General features: G+C 42.9%; 2 protein-coding genes across 2 annotated transcripts in view; one reads left to right on the top strand and one right to left on the bottom strand.

Moving 5' to 3' along the window:
- Window positions 1-1185: 1185 nt before the first annotated feature.
- Window positions 1186-21246, bottom strand: part of LOC139781508 (uncharacterized) — a 94998-nt gene continuing 74937 nt past the window's right edge. The window contains exon 2 of the mRNA XM_071720357.1: window positions 1186-1596. Coding sequence (XP_071576458.1) covers window positions 1186-1596 — 411 coding nt within the window. The remainder of the gene's footprint in view (window positions 1597-21246) is intronic.
- Window positions 9812-11835, top strand: LOC139781513 (uncharacterized). The gene is made up of 2 exons (XM_071720359.1): window positions 9812-10363; window positions 10436-11835. The coding sequence occupies exons 1-2, from the start codon at window positions 10195-10197 to the stop codon at window positions 11683-11685; spliced, it is 1419 nt and encodes a 472-aa protein (XP_071576460.1). The 5' UTR covers window positions 9812-10194; the 3' UTR covers window positions 11686-11835.

The following is a 21246-nucleotide window of genomic DNA, read 5'->3' as shown; positions in this document are numbered from 1 at the left end:
ATGTTGGCTCGCAGTCGTGCTATAGTTTATGCAGGCCACTAGCAGTCCATACTTATATAGTCAAAGGGGTGCTCCTAATACTTATAAGATAACCTCTACTCGAGTGACAATTGTTGCTGAAGTATGAAGGTTATTGTAATAAAAAAGGAGAAATATTATGTTAAAGTTAAGGGAAGGGGTATACGAAATTTTAAGAGTGTGCTGACGGTGATCGCATGCTCATGCTGGGCGCACACTGGCTGCGCTGGAAATGTTGGGTATAAGTGGGTTTGCGATGATTGATAATAAGCTTCTCCATATTTGTATTTCAGAAACGTTAAATAAAGTTTTCTAATTGCAATACTGATGGATTTTGCATTTTATTAACGATTTCTCGGGGTATCTCATATTAGGAGCATACTTTTTCGATTTTGCATAAAGCTTATTTTTTCTAATTTTTCACATTTTTCTAATTTTCAAAAAAATTAATATTTAAATTAGATTTTACATTTCAGCATTTTAAAGCTTATTAAGTTCCTTTTAAAATGATCTACATTTTTCAATTCTGTCCATAGACTACCGGCAATCACACAAAATAGATGTAATATCTCATAATAGGGAACTTTCCTCTACTTGTGAAATTATTCATCCGTCTTTTTCAAAAAACTAAAACAACATAAAATTATTGTATCTCTACAGGGTAACAGTAGTTTATATAATTTCTTTCAAATGTGCTTGGTTTATGTTCATTTCATGTTCTTAATTTGTTGAGTGCTAAAAAGCACGATCACGCTTCTCATAAGACAAATGAAAAGTGTCATAAGCACGATAACATTTATTAAAACTCGATGTACTTAAATACTCTTGTATGTCAGTAAGCTTCCCAATTCTGATGCAATTATTGTCTAATTCTTCATTGTTACAACTTTTCTGACACTTATCAAAATTATTGAAAAGAAAGCCGGCATTCAAGAGGTTAAATATTATTTCAACTTTAATAAAACTAAAGTGAGTGAGTGAGCGATAGTGCGTGCATGCGTGCGTGCGTGTCTGTGCGCGTGCGTGTGTGCGCGCGTGTGTGTCGCGTGCGCGTGCGTGTGCGTGTGATTTCATCATGTGTAGCGGTCAGCTGATCCCTACAGTTAGGAATAATTGGTAAACGTAACCCTGCTCAGTGAGAAATCTAAGATATCATATTTTTATCACTTACCTTATTATTTCTTGATGTCTTCTGATACATGATATTACATGAATTTCATTAATAGCATACTGTATTTCTGAAGCTAATATCTCAAGTTTAGCTGAAGAATAAAATAACATAACGGTAATCATGACATCCACACCAAAACAGAATACAGTATGTGCAATTGCAAATATTTGCATAACGTAGAGAATAAATTTTTGAAATGGTGATTTTGTTGAAAACGGGTACCACATGTCTATGGGAAATTCCAAATGTAAAAATAGAGGAGCGCAAATAACAGTGATTCCTGCTACTATAAAGGAAGTCGCAACAGTTGAAATAAACATGACGTAGCGATTCATGTATTTCTGCAGAACAACTTTTTCGTAACTCTTTGAGACTTTTGCAAACTTCTCGATGCTAATCACCAGATTCTAAAACATATTTAGATAGTTTAACACATGATACACAAATTGAAATAAAACATGAAATAAATATGATTTAATAAAGTAAAATTTTAGAACAGATGATTCAATTCTAATAATTCTGGCTTTGATAACAAATATTTTAAGTTTTAAAAGATTTTTAGTCACCGCATTGTTTATTAAAAATTATTATTAAATTTTATAAAAAAAACATACAAAGAAAAAACATACGCTAAATACATTAAAAATGTATAAAACTATATGCGTTATATTAAACAAAAACTTAACTGCTCAAATTTTAATAATTGAGATAGATAAATAAAATTGATATGAAATTATTTTAATTAGCCAAGTAGTTTTGGAGATATTACATATGTTTAATTAATAAAATCTTATTTTATTTTTTTGTGACTGTTTTGTGAGTTCAGGCAAATTCTAACAAGTCGTATAAAATGAACTTAACCCCTAAATGCGCAAATTTTTCATAACATTTTGTAAGTACTTTTTAAAATGAATAATGATCTTTTAGGCTTTCTCAACCAGAAAGAAGAAATAGGAGGACTAAAGAAGGCTCTTTACAGATGTGCAAAATTCGGTGTTTTCAGTTCGAACTTCATAAGGAAGAGTATACAGAGCATTATAAAGTCACTTTGTAACGTAAGGTGTATTAATTCGATGGGTCATAGAGAATTCTGACTTTAATAATTTACTTCAATAATAATTATTAAACACCCAACGGTCAATAAGTCAGAATTCTATGACTCATCGAAGTAATGTACTTTACTGTACATGCGTACCAAAAGTTCCAGAATGGCCAATTACCTCAGAAAGTATTGGTTTATTAAAAAAATGTTTTAGATAAAAGTTAGAGGGTTCAAAGGAGACCAATTGATCTTATTAAATTTTGGATCCAAGCCCGTGTTGGGCCCAGTAGTGTCTAAGTTAAATTTTTTAAATAGAAATCTTCATTTTCTTTATTGCTTTCTCATAGAGGAAGCTTTGTTTTCATAAACTTCGTATATGGACCTTTGATCGCATATAAAGCTAGGTCTAATCAATCAAATTTTAAAAAATTATATATGAAATAGGGGTAGAAAAGACCGAAGAAAAAATTGTTTCTTTTAGTTTTTGATGCCAATGTGTTCAGAATGTTCTAAAACGTCGGAAAATCGTAATTTTATAAAATTTCCGTGTGCGCGTGTGCGCGTGTGCGCGTGTGCGCGTGTGCGCGTGTGCGCGTGTGCGCGTGTGCGCGTGTGCGCGTGTGCGCGTGTGCGCGTGTGTGCGTGTATGCGTGTGTGCGTGTGTGCGTGTGTGCGTGTGAGCGTGTGTGCGTGTGTGCGTGTATGCGTGTGTGTGTGTGTGTGTGTGTGTGTGTGTGTGTGTGTGTGTGTGTGTGTGTGTGTGTGTGTGTGTGCGCCAAATTTACCGAAATTTCTATAACTCAAGAACTGATTGACCAAATCTTAAAGAATTATATATGAAATAGGGGTAGAAAAAATTGAAGAATATAATAGAATTAGAAAAATTGCTAATAATAAAGGGGTTACCGATTTCTATCTAAAAAAATCTACATGATTACTCTAATTTCCGCAAATTTTGAGATATCAAACTTAATTTTTTTTTATGGATAGAGTATCATTAAAGGTAGGTGGTGTTGAATTTGGCAATGATCGGTGAAGGAGTTACCAATTTTTGCCTAAAAAGTGTACAAGTTATACATGTAATCTTATATATAGAGTATCATTAAAAGAAGGTTGTTTTCAATTTGGCGAAGATTGGTGAAAGGGTTACCAATTTCTGCCTAAAAAATGTATAGGGTTGACCGAGGCCAATCGGATTACTAATTAGCACGATAAAACAACTCGTTTGAAACAAAACACTAACGAAAACTGTCTTAAAACTTGTAACGATGCGCCCCGTAATACACATCGTTCCGGCCAAACATCAAGCCGAGACCGCCCGGCGGATGGTCGGCCGGTCCGAGGAACGAGCACGGTGTACCCACTTTATTTTTAATACATTCCAAGTTAGGAAGTCCGCGGCCGCCGACGCGCCGAGCGCCGCCGAACAAAGCATTGCGATGGCCCTCGCGGGTGTTGACGCAATGTGATTTCTGCCCAGTGCTCTGAATGTCAACGTGAAGAAATTCAAGCAAGCGCGGGTAAACGGCGGGAGTAACTATGACTCTCTTAAGGCGTAGGGTGCTCTGATTTTCTCTTTCTTTTTATTTTCTTCTACATAGACCGCTCCGCCTATAACTGCAGGACTTACTACAAGCTCTGGGCGGTCTCCAGAGGAGAGGAACCCTTGGCCGGGGTCAACATAACATCCTTTTGGCGATAGATGATTTATGCAAGCTATAAGGCTGCACTCGGACTGTTTTGCCGACGGTTTCGAAATTTCGGACTACGGAAAAATATGCGCGACCCGCCATGCGCTGTACCATTAATTTAGGCCGGCTCAGGGGGAGCGAGGAGACCCGCCTGGGAACCGGGTCCTCCTGGATGGGAGTCATAGTTGCCTATGACTCCGCCTAACCGAGTAAGTAAGGAAACGATGAAAGTAGTGGTATTTCACCGGCGATGTTGCCATCTCCCACTTATGCTACACCTCTCATGTCTCCTTACAGTGCCAGACTAGAGTCAAGCTCAACAGGGTCTTCTTTCCCCGCTAATTTTTCCAAGCCCGTTCCCTTGGCAGTGGTTTCGCTAGATAGTAGATAGATTGCTCGTTCACAAGGGGGCGCAGCCTGTTGTTTGCGCCCCAAGTCTGCCCCACCTCCAAGATCGGTGTCCGCTGGGTACCCGGCTTGCCGGGGAGCTAACGGGGTTCAGGCGACACGGGAGCATGCCCTGGGCTCTCGGCCGGCTTCGACCGACGCCAGCGGGTTTCATTCCCGTCAGGGCAACAACATCGAGAACATACCCTGGGCTCTCGGCCAGTTCCGACTGGTGCCAGCGGGTTCATTCCCGCCAGGGTAATAACGAGAGCACACCCTGGGCTCTCGGCCGGTTCCGACCGGTGCCAGCGGGTATCACTCCCGTCAGGGCAATACAGCTGGTCACGGGCTAGCAACCCCGGCTGGCTTATTTTAAAGTCGCTAAATATAGAAATGGCAAAGCCTCGGACGATGGGGAACACGGCCCCATTCCCCTGGAACACGGCCAGGGGGCTATACGGAGACAACCAAGGCAAGAAACACTGGTCTCGAACGATGGGGAACACGACCCCATTCCCCTGGAACACGGCCAGGGGGCTATTCGAAGACAACCAAGGCAAGAGATACAGGTCTGTGAATTATCGCTCCCCTTCAATCGAAGGCGGTGCGAAAGTTGCGCCGGAGTGGGCGAATATATGGCTCTCACTATCAAAGATGAGGCCCGGCATATCGAGGAAGTGCACCCTCACCTAAGCGTCAGATATAAATGTGAATGGTGTGGCAAGTCGTATGCGTCGTATCATGCGGCTGCATGCCACCTGCCAAAGTGCCCAGCAGCCAGGACAAATGAGGGGCAGCGAACCCTAAAGCAGGGCCTGTTCGACTGCCCGGAATGTGACAGAAATTTCACTTCACAACAAGGGCTGTCGCAACACCAAAGGCAGGCGCACCCGGTAACAAGGAACCGATTGAGATCAGAGCAAACAGCTCCGAAGGTAAATGAACAAAGACGGGGCAGAGTTTTTTCTGCCGAAGATATCAGCAGGATGCTCGAACTCGAAGTGGAGCTCAAGGACAAGAGGAACATAGCGAGAGCTATGGTTCCGTTTATGCCGGAGAAAACCCTGAAGCAAATAAGGGACAAAAGAAATGAGTCGTGTTACAAAAGATGGAGAGAACAACGCCTCAGTAGTACACTTTCTAATCAAGAGGCTGTCAAGGAAGAGGACCAGTAAGTGGGCGGTGCACCACTAGAGGTCGACGAGGTTTTTGTTGATGCAGAGAAGAACGAGGATGTTTTCCTAGATGCGGAAGAGACACCAGGCGATATTTACAGCTTTGAGGAGTCTACGTCAACCATGAGTTGGAGGCAAGCCAGCATTGCGGCTGTGCTTAAGGAGCTCAAGAGTAGTGAGCCCAAGGAAACGCTGGAAGTACAACGGCATATTATCCAGCTCCTGACGGCAAAGAGTGAAGGTCAGGCAATAACGCAGGTGGAAGTAGACGCAGCTTACGAGCTGGTGGTCAGTTTGTTCCACGCCCCTGCAACTGGGAAGAAAGGCGGTAATTCCCGGCAGCATAAAAGTCGGAGGAAAGGGCTCTCGGGTAGAAGCGAACGCAAAGCCCGAGCCTATGCCCTTACGCAAGAGTTATATAGAAAGAACCCCGCTATGCTCGCTAAAATGGTAAGAGAGGGTATGAACATTCAAGCGCAAGATACAGGTGAATCGGTGAGTCCATCAGTGGAGAGCGTCAAGGAGCTCTACGAAGGGCTGTGGGAAAGCCCGGTCGATGTGATGTTGAACAAGAGAAGCGAGAGGCCACGGTGCCATATAACCCAGCAGAAATTCTACACCCTATCTCCAGTGCGGAGGTTCTGAAGCGTTTCAGGTCTACACGGCTGAGGGCGGCTGATGGACTCCGTAAGGGAGATCTGATGAGAAATGAGGGAGGATACATCCTCCAAGCGATCTTTAACGTAATCATGCTGGCACTGAAACAGCCAAGCGCGTGGCGCTGCAATAGAACAACGCTATTGCTTAAAGAGGGCAAGGATCCCTCAGTAGTGGCTAACTACAGGCCAATTACTATCTCCTCGATACTGAGTAGATTATATTGGGGGTATTATGGACCAACGCCTAAGAAACGTGGTTCACCTAAACGCACGGCAAAAAGGCTTTGTACCAGAAATGGGATGTTATAATAACATCAACTTGCTAAATGAAGTCCTTGCAACAGCCAAAAAGGGCAAAGGAATCGTTGTCACTCAGGTGGACATTGCCAAGGCGTTTGATAGTCTTCCGCACCCAGTTATTAAGTATGCTTTACTTAGCCAAGGGTTGCCGGAGGAAGTGGTCGCACTGATAATGGACTCGTATAAAGGAGTCAAAACGACCATGAAATGTCGTAACGAAATGTTCGACGTAGAGTTGAGAAGAGGTGTCAAACAAGGCGACCCTCTGTCTCCACTCATCTTTAATATCTGTATGAATTTAGTCATTGACAAGCTGGAAGGCTTCCAAGTTAAGGAAGGCCTTAGCATATCGTGCTTGGCCTTTGCCGACGATATAATTCTAATAGCAAATGATCGAATAGCGGCGGGTCGGCTTATGGATGAGCTCGTTGGCTTCCTCTCAAGTTGGGGAATGGCACTATCGATTGGGAAGTGCGTTGCCTTTGGTATTGTCACCACCAAAGATAGCTGGTATATGGTGGACCCTGAAATATACAGTAATGGCGAGAAGGTCGCCTACTGCGGCCCTGCGCAGTCAATGCAATACCTAGGCATACAGATTACTCCATGGGAAGGAGTAGTTATTAAGCGTGCAATCGCACGGCTAAGGGACACGCTCCCAAGAATTAAAAGGCTACCCCTGAAGCCTCACCAAAAAGTCGAACTCTTAGCGCGGTATGTATTGCCGCACTTTCTGTATGCCTTCACCGCGGGCACTATAAGTACCGCAGTGCTAAGAGATATGGACCAAGCACTGAGGACGGCGGTGAAAGACTATCTGCACCTCCCACAGTCTACGGCAGATGGTCTGCTATACGCATCCAAACGCGATGGCGGCATGGGCTTTCCGAAGCTCGAAATTGTTGTAACGTCCGCAACTCTAAAAGCTGGATTTCGCTTTCTAACTAATAGCGACCCGGCAATACAGGCTCTAGTAGTAGCGTCAGGGCTGGAGAACAAACTAAAGCGCCTTGCGCATGTAGCCAAACTTGGCTGGCCACTACAGTCGACCAAACAGATCGACGGCTACAAGCTCAAAGCCAAAGCAGACGAATGGAAGAGATGGGCGGATTTGCCCTCCCAAGGCAAGGGAGTGCAAGCCTATAGAAACGACAAAATAGGCAACGAGTGGCTATACCGTCCTAACCTGTTGAAATCGTCCAGGTATATTACGGCGCTCAAGCTAAGAGCCAATGTAGCGGCGAACAAGGTGTCGCTCAATAGAGTCGCTAAAACCGGCAACGTCATGTGCCGAAAATGCAAGGCGCAGCCTGAGACGCTAGGCCACATACTGGGGCAGTGTACTTATACCAAGTCCGGTAGAATTAAACGACACAACGATATTCGAGACTGCATTGAACGACACGTCTTGGGGCAGCGTGGCATGGCAGTAACGAAGGAGGCAAGACTGCAGGATCCTCATCTGAGGAATCTCCAACCAGACCTGATCATACAGTATCGGGAAAGGGTCTTTGTGGTTGACATCACAGTCTGCCAGGAGGATGGTGATCTCCTTGACAGAGGTAGAAGGGACAAGCTCGCTAAATATGCGTCCCTCGTAGCCCCGCTTAAAGCTCAATTAGGGGCGAAAGACTGTACGATCCTCCCGATAGTTATCGGGACAAGAGGAGCAATGCCCAGAAACACTGTTACCTGTCTACATGAACTGCAAATTAGAGATAGAGGCTCGCTGAGAACGCTAACACTGCAAGCGCTCAGGAGCTCAGTGGAATTTTTCCATATGTTTATGGACTATAATGCGCCGTTGCGCCTTAACAACAGCGATGCTGCTGACTAAAAACTCTTGGCACTAGCTCACTGATGTAATTTTTATACACTAACGATGGTCTGGGATCTGATCCACCCATGCAATATTTATTTATTTATTTATTTATTTGGGAGCCTTCTACACTCCCAATTTTAAGCTATGCCGGCACTTTTGCCGTTGACATAAGCGATGCGAGTCGTTCGGATGGGCAATGCCCATGGGCACCGAACGGCGGCAGAGCCGTGCGACCGACCGCCACGGCGTACGGGCGGACGCCTCCACGTGGCTCCCCGCGGTAACGGCAACACTAAGCCGGCCAAGTTCCGCTTCCCCAAGTTGGGGACTCTGCTTCACAATTTTTCCAGCCCGTGCGCAGGAATCCCGCGGCAGATCAGTCAGATGGGTTTCCCTCCTGCGGGAGGACTTGCCAAGAGTGCTAGATAGACCCAGTCAATATAGATAGGATGTAATTAAAACGAAAGTTACGCTGGATCTCATATCCTTACTGTTTGGGCAACCTGTTGCGAAGATGAGCGATCCAATCGTTAACCTGCAGGATCGCTCAGCCAGGTCCCGTTGTTAGCAGAAACCGCACTGTCCCGAAGCGGTAAGACGCGCCGATGGCGTGATATAAATAGCCAAATGCCTCGTCATCTAATTAGTGACGCGCATGAATGGATTAACAAGATTCCCACTGTCCCTATCTACTATCTAGCGAAACCACTGCCAAGGGAACGGGCTTGGAAAAATTAGCGGGGAAAGAAGACCCTGTTGAGCTTGACTCTAGTCTGGCACTCCGAAACGCCGCCGCGGCGTATATATAAACGGGCGTTTATTAACGCAAAAGCGATTCCGCGACCGACCTGTTCACCGACCGCACCGATCTTGAGCTCCCGCATCTGCTTATCCAAAGCTAGCCAACCGAGGGTAGAGAGCTATCGCATACTCTGTCTTCGCCGAATGAGTCTCGGTAAACGACCAGCTTCCTTATCCACAGGTCTATCCGACCGGGGGTAGAGCGCTTCTCTGCCTCCACCGAGCGCTTCTCGGTGGTCGGACTCGCGCCATTTCCTCGATCTAGCCGCTCGCAGCCTTCCGCCGGGGGTAGAGCCTCCGTACTCAGACCTCCACCGAGCGCTTCTCGGTGGTCGAACTCGCGCTAGACCGATCCTTCTGCCATCCGAGCAGAATCCCCGCGATTTCATCGCCGCGTCCGCGCTTTGCGCCATTTCCACGCGCCCCGCTCCGCGACGCCGGGAAAACCGGCTCCGCCCGTACCGATAAACGTTGTAACGCGATTCGGCACACGAACTTCCGAAAGCACCGGCTTCGCCCCGTACGTACCGCGTTAACAAGCCAGGCGGAATATTTACCTCGCGCCGCCCACGACGAACCGATCATCCGTCCCGATCGCACGACGCGTGTGCCCGGCCGCTAGTGCCATCCCGCGAGAATCATACTCACGCGCGCCTTTCATTGTACCGCGCCGGTTCGCCTCGCGCACATACGCGTGCATCACGACACTGTACTCTGCGCATATTAAATCCCTTGCTTGTAAAGGTTCTAGGAAGAAATCTCCCCGGAAAAATCCTCCCCGGAAACAAGTTCCCGGGAAAATCTCCCCGGAAAGAATCTCCCCCGGAAAAAATCTCCTACGGAAAAAATCTCCCCCGGAAAAAAACTCCCCCGGAAAAAATCTCCCCCGGAAATAATCTCCCCCCGATAAAATATCCCCCGGAAAAAATCCAGCACTACTGTATTTCAAATTGAGACGGCATTTTGAAGGGCCGTTACACTAGACTGTGCGACTTTATTTGGTGCTTGTATATGTTATTATTCGGAACCGTCAACTGATTGTGCTGTGTTTACTCATCGTCAGCAATATCACCTCGATTAACAGTAATCAGTCTGTTGTAAGTACTGGTAGCGATATTATCGTGCACCATGCCGCTCAAATTTGTAAAAAGCAACAAGGGAAAGAATCAGCTGATTGCTGATGGTGAATTGTATTACAAGCATGGGGAGGGGTCTAATGGAAAAGTTATTTGGCGGTGTGTGCAGTATAAAACCGGGTGTCGTGGGATTTGTCACACGTCGTCGGTGTTACGCGATGGTACGTAAATTAATGTACTTAACAGCAGTATCGGAAATTTTTCATTACTCTTTTACTTTTTGCTTATTATAGGCATCATTTTGCATCAAACTGAGCACACAACTCACGCTCCTAACGCTGCAGCAGTTGAGACAAAGCGCGTTGTTGCAAAATTACGGAAGAAAGCGGTGACAAGCAAGGAAGCATCATCGTCATTAGTGGCGTCTGTGCTGGGTACGGTGTCGTCTCCTGTTGCTGCACAATTACCGAGTGCTGAGTCATTGAGTCGGACTGTCCGAGGAATCCGTCAAAGGAACAATCCTTTACCGCCTAATCCCAGGAAGAACACACTGTATGAAATACCAGAACACTTTCAACAGACATTGAAGAGCGTGAAATTCTTGTTATTCGACTCTGAGGATATTAACAACAGACTGCTTATATTTGCTACGGAGGATAATCTGCAGGTGTTGCGAGGATGTGACACATGGTATTGTGATGGTACTTTTAAAGTAGTGCCTGAAATATTCGACCAACTGTACACCGTACATGGGGAGGTGAATGGCAAGGTTGTGCCTCTTGTATATGCGTTATGCCCTAATCGACGCAAGAGAACATATCAAACTCTGTTGCGGGTTCTAAAAGATGCTATTCCCGGGGTGGCCCCAAAAAATGTAATGTCGGATTTTGAGATGGCATTTTTAAAAGCCGTTACACTAGAATTTCCCGAATGTGAACTCAAGGGGTGTTTATTCCATTTCGGTCAAGCACTTTGGCGTAGTATACAAGATCACGACCTTGCGCCATTGTACCGCGAGAGCAGCCGCGTGGCTCGTAATTTACGAATGTTATTCGCATTGGCATTCGTTCCTTTCTGCGATGTACATTACGCGTACGATGCTTTGCTACAGTCGAAATTTTTCACTGATAATGAGAAGGATTTGAGAGGTTTCCTCGATTATTTTGAGCACACTTGGGTTGGCGTGTTAGGTCGTCGTAAAGTACGACGCGGCGCAATGTTTGATGTTTCTTTGTGGAACCACTACTCCTCAGTGATGGTGGCTGTTGCTCGTACCAACAATGCAGTGGAAGGATGGCACCATGCACTAAATCGGAGAGCAAATGGTTCGCATCTCGTACTGTGGAAAATGATCGAGTTGCTTCAGGCAGAGCAGGGTCTCGTCGAGGCTCACATTGCGCGCGCGAATGCTCACGCTCCTGCGAATAATAGAAACAAGCGCTACAAAGACAACGATGCGCGATTGAAGAGTCTCGTTGCAGCATACAACCGACAGGATGTGTTACAATATTTGAAAAATGTCGCTGCCAATCTGTCGTTATAAAAATGTGTTATGATTTATGTGTTATTTATCTTTGTTGTTAGTTACGCCGATTGTATTACGTTAATTGCGCTTTGTTGAATGCGTTTAAATTCCTGAGGAATGTTGCTGTCAATCTTTCGTTGTTTTAAATTATCATGAGTTATGTATTTATTGTCTTTGTTTTTAGTCACGGCCCTGCGGGGGGCTCCACTATCATTAAACTATACACATAGTGTGCCTTGCAAAGTACGTGCGTGGGCTTTTCACACGTGGAAAGTTGTAAACCCATGTGGCACCTCGGTTTTTGCTGGGCACCGAAAATGTTTCCGGGGGAGATTTTTTCCGGGGGAGATTTTTGCCGGGGGAGATTTTTGCCGGGGGAGATTTTTTCCGGGGGAGATTTTTTCCGGGGGAGATATTTTCCGAGGGAGATTTTTTCCGGGGGAGATTTTTTGATGGGGAGATTTTTTCCGGAGAGATTTTTTCCGGGAACTGATTTCCGGGAGATTTTTTCCGGGGAACAAAACGTCGGTTACGGCTTGTAAATACGTGTGCATCGCGACTCTGCACATCGCGAGCATTTGTTACTGTAGAATAAACTTTTTATTATTTTGTTATCGAAAACGATACGCTTTATTCTGCCAGCCCACGTCTCGCTTCTGTTCCTCCGCGCCTCCTTCGAACCCAGCCATGCCGCGAGCTAGATCCGCGTATCGAAGTCAGGTTGCTTTAAACTTATATTGATCCGATTCGCCTCGGTCTGCCCTAAGTTATTTGATGGATAGAGTATCATTAAAGGAAGATTGTTATTGAATTTGGCGAGGATCGGTGAAGGGATTACCGATTTCTGCTTAAAAAGTGTATAAGATGTAGGTACATGTAATTTTATATAGAATATCATTAAAGGAAGGTTGTTTTGAATTTTGCGAGGATCGGTGAAAGGGTTACCGATTTTTGCTTTAAAAATGTGTTAGTTATTTGATGGATAGAATATCATTTAAGGAAGGTATTGAAATTGGCGAGAATCGGTGAAGGAGTTACCGATTTCTGCTCAAAAAGTTACATATATAAGTTATACATGTAATTTTAGGTAAATCTGAAGAATAGTGGCCTCCTCACCGATTTCGTTGAACTTAGGCTTAATCGACGCGTTTTTGCACAAAACGACCGAATCTGGCAGAAAAAGTGTCGCTCTGCTCCGCGAAGCGAGATATTAAATGTAAAAGTTGACAGGAATCAGGTTATGATTCCTGTCATACCGACGAGCTGTAGTGACTACGAACATGCCCTGCAGCCATATGCGCATGCTCAGTGGCCGCACGCGCATGCAGCAGATCACGTGACAACTGTTAGAATTGTGAGCGGAGGGGGGGGGGGGCTTGGCCTCCTCACCGATTTTAGGACACGCCTTCGGCGTATAGATTAGTGACGCGCTTTAAAAGTATTTAAGTGTTTAAAGCGCGTCAACTAACCTATGTAGGTTAGTGACGCGCTTTAAAAGTATTTAACTGTTTAAAGCGCGTCACTAACCTACATAGGTTAGTTGACGCGCTTTAAACACTTAAATACTTTTAAAGCGCGTTACTAACCTACATAGGTTAGTGACGCGCTTTAAATAGTTAAATACAAAATATCTGCTTTAATGAAAATCACAACTTCAAAATAACACATTCAATTTTATTTATTTATTGGATTCATATTAAGATCTAACATTTCTCTATCGAAAAGGCTGTAACTGTACACACGGCTGCGTCGCATTTGTCCCAATTGCTACAAAGAATTAAAAACAATATACTTGTTTGCTATAGTTATCAATTAATATTGAAAGAATTACCTCATGATTTAAATATCGATATCTATACTCAATATTGCGCTTCCTCTCAGCTGTGTATGCATTTTTTAGCGTGAAAGCTAATACATCATGCAAAAATTCTTCCGATACCCCATTTATATATGCAAAATTGACAATAATCATTCGGTTATGATCCGTAAAATTTTTATCCCAGAACATTTGCTGTATAAATTTCGGCCACGTATTTGCATTGCCAATGATGTCCTGAATCGCAAGCCACGGATTATTGTTTAATTGCTGGACTGAGTATGCCATTGTAAAATTAAGATGTGCAGGTTGTAAATGACAAGATATTTATTTAAGTAAGACGCGTCGAAGTACACTACATATGTCGCTACGGAGCATGCGCGTGCGGCCACGGAGCATGCGCATGTGGTCGCGGGGCATGCTCGTAATCGCTACATCTTGTCGGTATGACAGGTCTCATAACCTGATAGTCGTCAACTTTAACTGTTAATATCTCGCTTTGCAGAGCGACACTTTTTTCTGCCAGATTTGGTCGTTTTGTGCAAAAACGCGTCGATTAAGCCTAAGTTCAACGAAATCGGTGAGGAGGACACTATTCTTCAGATTTACCTAATTTTATATAGAGTATCATTAAAAGAAGGTTGGTATTAAATTTGGCGATAATCGGTAAAAGGGTTCTTTCTTCATAAAATTTTGAATTTTTTGAGAAATGTCCGTGGTTGCTCTAACTCCCGTCAATTTTGAGATATCAGGCTATTTATAATTCTATTATATTCTTCAGTTCTTTCTATCCTTATTTCATATATAATTCTTTAAGATTTAGTTGATTAGAACCAGCTTTATACGCGATTAAAGGTCTATATGCGAAGTCCATATATGGACCATGTAGCCTGAACTCCCAAAGTCAACATCGATTTGACATTGCGTTGATTGTAAAACCCCACTTGTGCTACTAAGCTAATTCTCTATCAATTCATAAAAAGATTAAAGGACCCCCCTACCAACCATATGGATTTTGGTTCCCGACCAAATTGTCTAAAATTTTAGTATGTTGTACTGTTTGACCTCCTGATCAAAAGTCTCAATGGGACCTAGGTCTGAAAATCAATAGTTTTTGAGTTATAGAGCTCGGAAGTCTCGTATTGGCCATTGTTGCGTGGTCTCATTGTGAGTCAAGATACTGCCATTCTTAAACTTCCTTGGGGGAAAAATGGATTTGGGAGGTGGGTTATTTGGGTTTTACATATATATATATATGTATATATATGTAATGTATATACACACATACATACATATATATACTCGCAGAAACAAAGAAATATGTTTTTGACAAAACATTTAGTACAATCAGAAGAGCGGGAAATATTTTTAGACACGTCATTAGCAATTCCAGCAATTTCGTTTTCTGATTCATTATTCCGTCACCATCGCCTGCGTTCAGTCACCGTAGCATGAGATACGGTGTCCAGGACCTACGACGGGGACGTTGCAGGATGGATTTTTAGGCCCCATATGAGTCCGGCCGGCTAAGGCGAGATCGTGGTGGTTTAGCCGGCTAAGGCAAGACCAGGAACGATCCGGCCGGCTAAGGCGAAACCAAGTCGCGGGTAGGTCTAACAATAAGACCTCATTCATTTAGGTTTCTCTGCGGAGGCCTATTTGCTGCATCTTGAACTGATTCTAATAGACTTGTTGAGGGATATTTGACTAGATGATGTCTGGCATACCCCAAATAAAAGAGCACGCTGCATACGTGGGAGCACGTACCCAATGTTCTTGCTCCTGCTTGACACGTGCAATAATAACCAGTTATAGGTTCTCCGACATTTTCAGCATCATCTTTGTTAGCATTATTCTGGATATAACTGATCCATAGCTGATGCTTCGTAACATTACGATAACGCGAATATACTCGTACTCTAATCAATGTAGGATCGTTAAAACGAACATCAATTTGGAATTCTTCCTGATCACCACGTTGAAGCTTATCCTGCACGTACGATGGAGCTAGTTTTATCTGATAAGTGCCGACAGTTAAATCGCGTAAATAGTTAAAATCGAGTACAGGAAAGTCTAGAATGTGTTCGTGACTGATTGTGAGACGCACCCACTGACCTCCTCGTCCTCTAAGATTTTCATCGTCAACTCTTTGTTGAACAACGTTCGGTCTTGTCGCTCGTTGCAAAAGTTCTCTTGCTAGATTTTCATCTGCTTCTTCCATGTATATAAGAAGGTGGTACTTATTTATAATAGCGCCAGCAATACGCAAAAATTCTCCAAGATTTGGGACATGTGGTATTCAAATGGTGTTCTGGAAAAACTTAAAAACTGATTTGAGATGGCCATTACGAGCCTTGACTTCCCATCTTGTCTTAGTAACTATAATCGAGATTGATTTGCCTCATGCGTGCTCAGCTGGCGCTGACCTTGTGGCAAAAGAGAGGGGATCTTACAAGTTATTCCCAAGCCTTCAAGTAATGGTCTAGCATCCCGGTATCCCCGATCGACTATGACAATGTCACCGTCTCGAAACCATTCTCTCATACCACGAACATTTAGTTCGAATTCATTTTGGAGAATTCGAGCATCATTGTTTTGTGCGTCAGAAAAATAGGGCCCTTGGATATCTAATATATAGCCATTAGGGGCAACAATCAAATCAGGTTTCAGCAAGTTATATCCTTTCTGAGTTGAGTAAGATTGTCGTTGTGCACGAAAGTTCGTACTCTTTTCAACACGTAAGTAAGTACCATTAATGCAAGCTATTGCCTTGCTGTTGTTCGGTTCAGGATTGTACAATAGATTAGCAAAATCAGTAACATGTTGTCCTATGTAATTCTCTCTTGTTATAGCATTAAACCCAATATTCAGAGGAATAAATCGTCCCAACCGACCTTCGCACTTTAGTAATTGCCAAATTAACAGATTCCTCACTATCGTATGAAAATATCACCTTCAAGAAATTGTCAGATAAGCCCTGTCTTAACTTACATAAGAATGTAAGAAAATCTTTTCGAGTAACATTCCTTGGGTGCCCCCATACATTAACAGGACCGCAAATGTTAATAAATCTTGGAACTGAGGCTTCGTTATAGGACTAATGCATTTGAAGTCATCATCATCGAAATTATTTTCGTGTTCAAAGACATTTTTATTAATAACTGCAGTTTGTAGTCTATCTAAGAATAACCGTATCTGGCTTCCTGCAACTAAATACGGTCTATTTACAAATTGTAAGCCTATCATTAACTGCGGCAAATTCGTATCTGCATTGCAAAACAGGCATATTGCATTGCGAGTTTGTCTTAAAATATTGAGTCTCAAGCAATCAGGGTTTTCTTCCAAAATCGCAATTTTATCTAGAATAGATCGGTTACAATTCAAGCATAATCGTGTCAAATCTGTTACAGGAAGTGGTATTCTACCTTCAGCATTGCGTCTAGTAATAGCGATTTCTCTTCTATGTTCATGTTCTGCGCCATCAAAGCGGGCCATTTGTTGTCTGGGAAGTGCTCTGTCACATACATAACAGTTCAGATTGTTTCTCGCGGCCATGTTAATAAACCAGATTTATAAAAGAAGAATAATAAGAGGGGAAATAGATAAGACAATGTACAGAACCACAATTGCCAGAAACACTAGCCTGAAAAATGATTGTTTTGAGGAAATACTTTAACGGAATTCAGGGGAAACCATAATCATTAGAACAACTGATGGCAATATTGTTAGCAGTCTTTACTCTGAAGTAAAACTTCTCTTAAAATAGCAATTCGAATAATTGTTTTGAAAACTAGCAGTAAAAACGAGAGCTTGGATGAAACACCTAAGATAGTCGTAAATCAATTGTTTGTAAAGAACCAGTAAATTCGCCACGGAAAAAAGTAAGCACGTGACTGGTGGAGAGCTGATTGTAACAAAGAGCCGTTGAAGGATTAGTCGTAAAAAAACGACGGTTTGTTAAGAACCCAAATACCATCTACCACGGACAGTAGTCATAAAAACGATTGTTTCAGATAATTATCTGAACATTACAATTCCCATATAGTATGGTTCCTCTCTAGTAACTATAGTACTAATTAAATAGCAGTAGCGAGGTCGAAAAAATGATTCATTATCTGATTCCTACATTCAAAACCTACCGCAATGAGACCACGCAACAATGGCCAATACGAGACTTCCGAGCTCTATAACTAAAAAATTATTGATTTTCAGACCTAGGTCCCATTGAGACTTTTAATCAGGAGGTCAAACAGTACAACATACTAAAATTTCAGACAATTTGGCCGGGAACCAAAATCCATATGGTTGGTGGGGGGGTCCTTTAAAATTAAAAAAAGTGTGCAAATTAAAAACTTGCACATTGCTTCCTCATCATTACAGATCGCTACCATTGCTCCTATTTTATTTCGCTCATAAAACTTCCTCTATGAGGAAGCCAAACTAATAAATACTAATAATTATGCATCGAATAAAATACAAGCTTCCTCAGAGAAGAGCTTTGTGAGCGAAATAAAATAGGAGTAATTGTAGCAATCTGTAATGCTGAGGAAGCAATGTGCAAGTTTCTAATTTTTATACTGTAATCAGCGATAGGAATCTCTTCTATATTATCAGTTTCTGCCTCAATTTTGTCATAAAGTTGCCCGAAAACAGTTTCCGTTTCTTCCTCTTCATCGCTGTCTTGTAGCCGAACTTGAATATTATCACAGGCACTATTGCAATTCGTGCAAATATTGGAGCACTTTAGCCCAGATAACATATAACATAACATATAATACATGTAACATATAACGCATAGTAGAATATTTTTCACCAATGCACCTGTTGGAGTAAACATTGCAGCGCTTGGACGCTGAAACTATTTATTTTACAAAAAAAATAAAACAGACATAAATTGAAGGAAAATTTTTCTAGTTTAATTTCTTACATAACAATTTTCATCGTAAAATGAGCCGGAAAGGAGATATTATGGGAAAACCGTTTTTAAGCGCCATTTTTCCAATATGGCGGCGTAAGCGGCAAAGATACGAGGTGGCAAAGTGAAAATTCCAAAAGAACACATCGAAATCTATTAAAATGCCAAATATCAAAACTCCCGGAAAACTTTCCAGGTAACCCCCTTTTTTAGCACCAAATGACTGTACTAAAATGTTTTATACAAAAGTTGTAGGGTACTAAGTTACCCATTATGTTGTGATATTGGTTTGACCTTGAACAATCTTGGGAAAGTTACAAGGTTACAAGAATATGACATAAAAAATAGGGTTTCCCGTTTAAAGAACTCAATCTAATCTTAATGTGACTTTCCCAAGATCGTTCAAGGTCAAACCAATATCACCACATAATGGGTAACTTAGTACCCTACAACTTTTGTACTAAAATGTTTTATACAAAAGTTGTAGGGTACTAAGTTACCCATTATATTGTGATATTGGTTTGACCTTGAACAATCTTGGGAAAGTTACAAGGTTACAAGAATATGACATAAAAAATAGGGTTTCCCGTTTAAAGAACTCAATCTGATCTTAATGTGACTTTCTCAAGATCGTTCAAGGTCAAACCAATATCACCACATAATGGATAACTTGATACCCTAAAACATTTCTTCCGAAAAGTCATCTTTCCGAAATAATCCTGTTTCCCGACCTTTTTGTTACACCCTGTATAACCACAGTAAATAATTCTTATTAATTAAAGTGTACAAAATAAAGTCTCTAATAAATTCTTATTCAAGTTGGTAATTATTTATGCAAGTCTCCAAATAACTTCAACAAAAATTTTTAATGTAATCTAGCTATTAAATAATGTGGCGGCTGCGAGTGCCCTGGCAAACGGCGCCTCAACCGCCACACCGATTACATACAACGCGCCCCTGCCGAACGGCAACCCGTTGTCCGCGTCCTGCCGGGAGCGAGCGCGCCAGCGGCACGACAGCCGACCGCGCGCGGTGAATACGTGCTTTCACCGTGACAAGGATAACAACAAGCTTTCACCACTAGGCGGCTTAGCTTTCTCGTAAGAAAGATTCGACGAGGACCTGTATATAAAGGTCGGCAGCGAAAGCACTTTCGACTGTTTCCGCTCAGCAGTTCTCCGATAAGGACGCTGCTGAAGAAAGAGCCTTTTGACAACCGTAACGCTGCGTCAGTAGAACCCTACGAGGCCGCCGACTCCACGCACCTCGCTGCCGCCGAAACAGCCGGAGCAGCCACAGGACGTACGCCCTGTTGCGTGGACGCTGATCCGCCTGGATTCGCCGCCGTGGCCACTCACCAGGCCTCCTATGGACCTGCTGACAACGTGGGACATACGCCTCCGACGATACACCTCTCCTCGCTGGACGGTGCCTCCGCTGCTGTCGCCGTTGCCACCATCGCCCGGAGATCAATATTCGCAGGGGACGCAGACTGTGCCCCCGGCACGTGTCCACCGAGGCCTCCAAGTCCGGCCTCGCACTAGCGACTCCGAGGCACAAACCGACAGCGAGTAGGAGACACCAACGACCGAGAGAGGATCCAGGCGTGTATCCCGAGTCCCACAGCTACGCAAGCCACGCAGACCGACGATCCGGATACTGACCGCCGAGCCTCCTACACGCCGCCCGGTACACCTCCGGCTTGGAGGAAGCCCGGGCCGTGGGGGCCGCGCCAACCACTCCACCGGACGCGAACATCGCCGTGCCTCCTCTGGAGTGAGCGCTCACCGCTGTAAGGCGGAATCAAACGGCCCTTTTCAGGGCCACATGATACTCCACGAAAACGGCCCTTTTCAGGGCCACATTCAAACAAGCTATAAATAGAAACCACTGTACATAGAGATAGGAATAAACACTTGTATATATTATACATCACAGCTCTCGTCATTCACGGCTCCATATACTGCGCCTCCTATCCTCAGCGAGCGAACACACGGCAAGCGAAGCCGATTAATAAGTGGCTATACTGACGCCATAAATAATAATCAAATTGAGAATTTTTCACTTTTGTTTATCCATTATCTATAAGCTTACAATGTACGAAATAACTTATATTTCTGTGATTGTTTTTTGTATTTTAGATATAAGGCGAATTGATGAAAATGCTTTTATAACAAATAAATAACATTTTTTTGTTCATAAAGAATACTTGTTTTTTGCTAATTATATCTTTATCATAATTTATTTTATATAATTATATCAAAGATATTTAATTAAATATCAAAGGACCCCGCACAAAACATAGGGATTTTAGCCCTCGGTTAAATTGTCTAGTTTTCACATATGTTGCTTATAACCTCCCGAACAAAAAATGTAATAAGCTCAAAGTTAAATAATAGACCGTTTTTGAGCTACAGCCATCTAAAGTGTTGAATTTTAGCATTATTTGACTGATATTCTAAATTAGTCTTTTTTTATTAAACCGAGAAAAATTCTACATAATATGCACTTCCCTTATGAAAAAGTACACTCAACTTTGATGGTTAACACCCAAATTTGAGTGTTAACACTAAACTTACACCCAAATTTGAGAGTTAACACTCAAATTTGGGCGTAAGTTTAGTGTTTGTCATCAAAGTTAAGTGTCAACACTTAAATTTAGGTGTAGATTGAGTGTTGACCATTAAGGTTTAGGTAAGTTGTGGGTTTAATCCTCAATGATGAGTGTATATTGGGAGTTTATTCTCAATGATAAGTGTAGGTTGGGGATTAAGCCTCAATGTTTAGTGTAGGTTGGAGATTGATCCTCATCGTTGGATGTTGGTTTGGTGTTAACAGGGTGTTAACC

Source organism: Temnothorax nylanderi, unplaced genomic scaffold (genome assembly GCF_030848795.1).
Source record: "Temnothorax nylanderi isolate EJ_2023f unplaced genomic scaffold, tnyl_v1.0 TNYL_tig0342_pilon, whole genome shotgun sequence".
Classification (NCBI taxonomy): Eukaryota; Metazoa; Arthropoda; class Insecta; order Hymenoptera; family Formicidae; genus Temnothorax; species Temnothorax nylanderi.
Note: the sequence above shows the minus strand (reverse complement) of the source record. Positions and strands in the feature narration are given on the sequence as shown.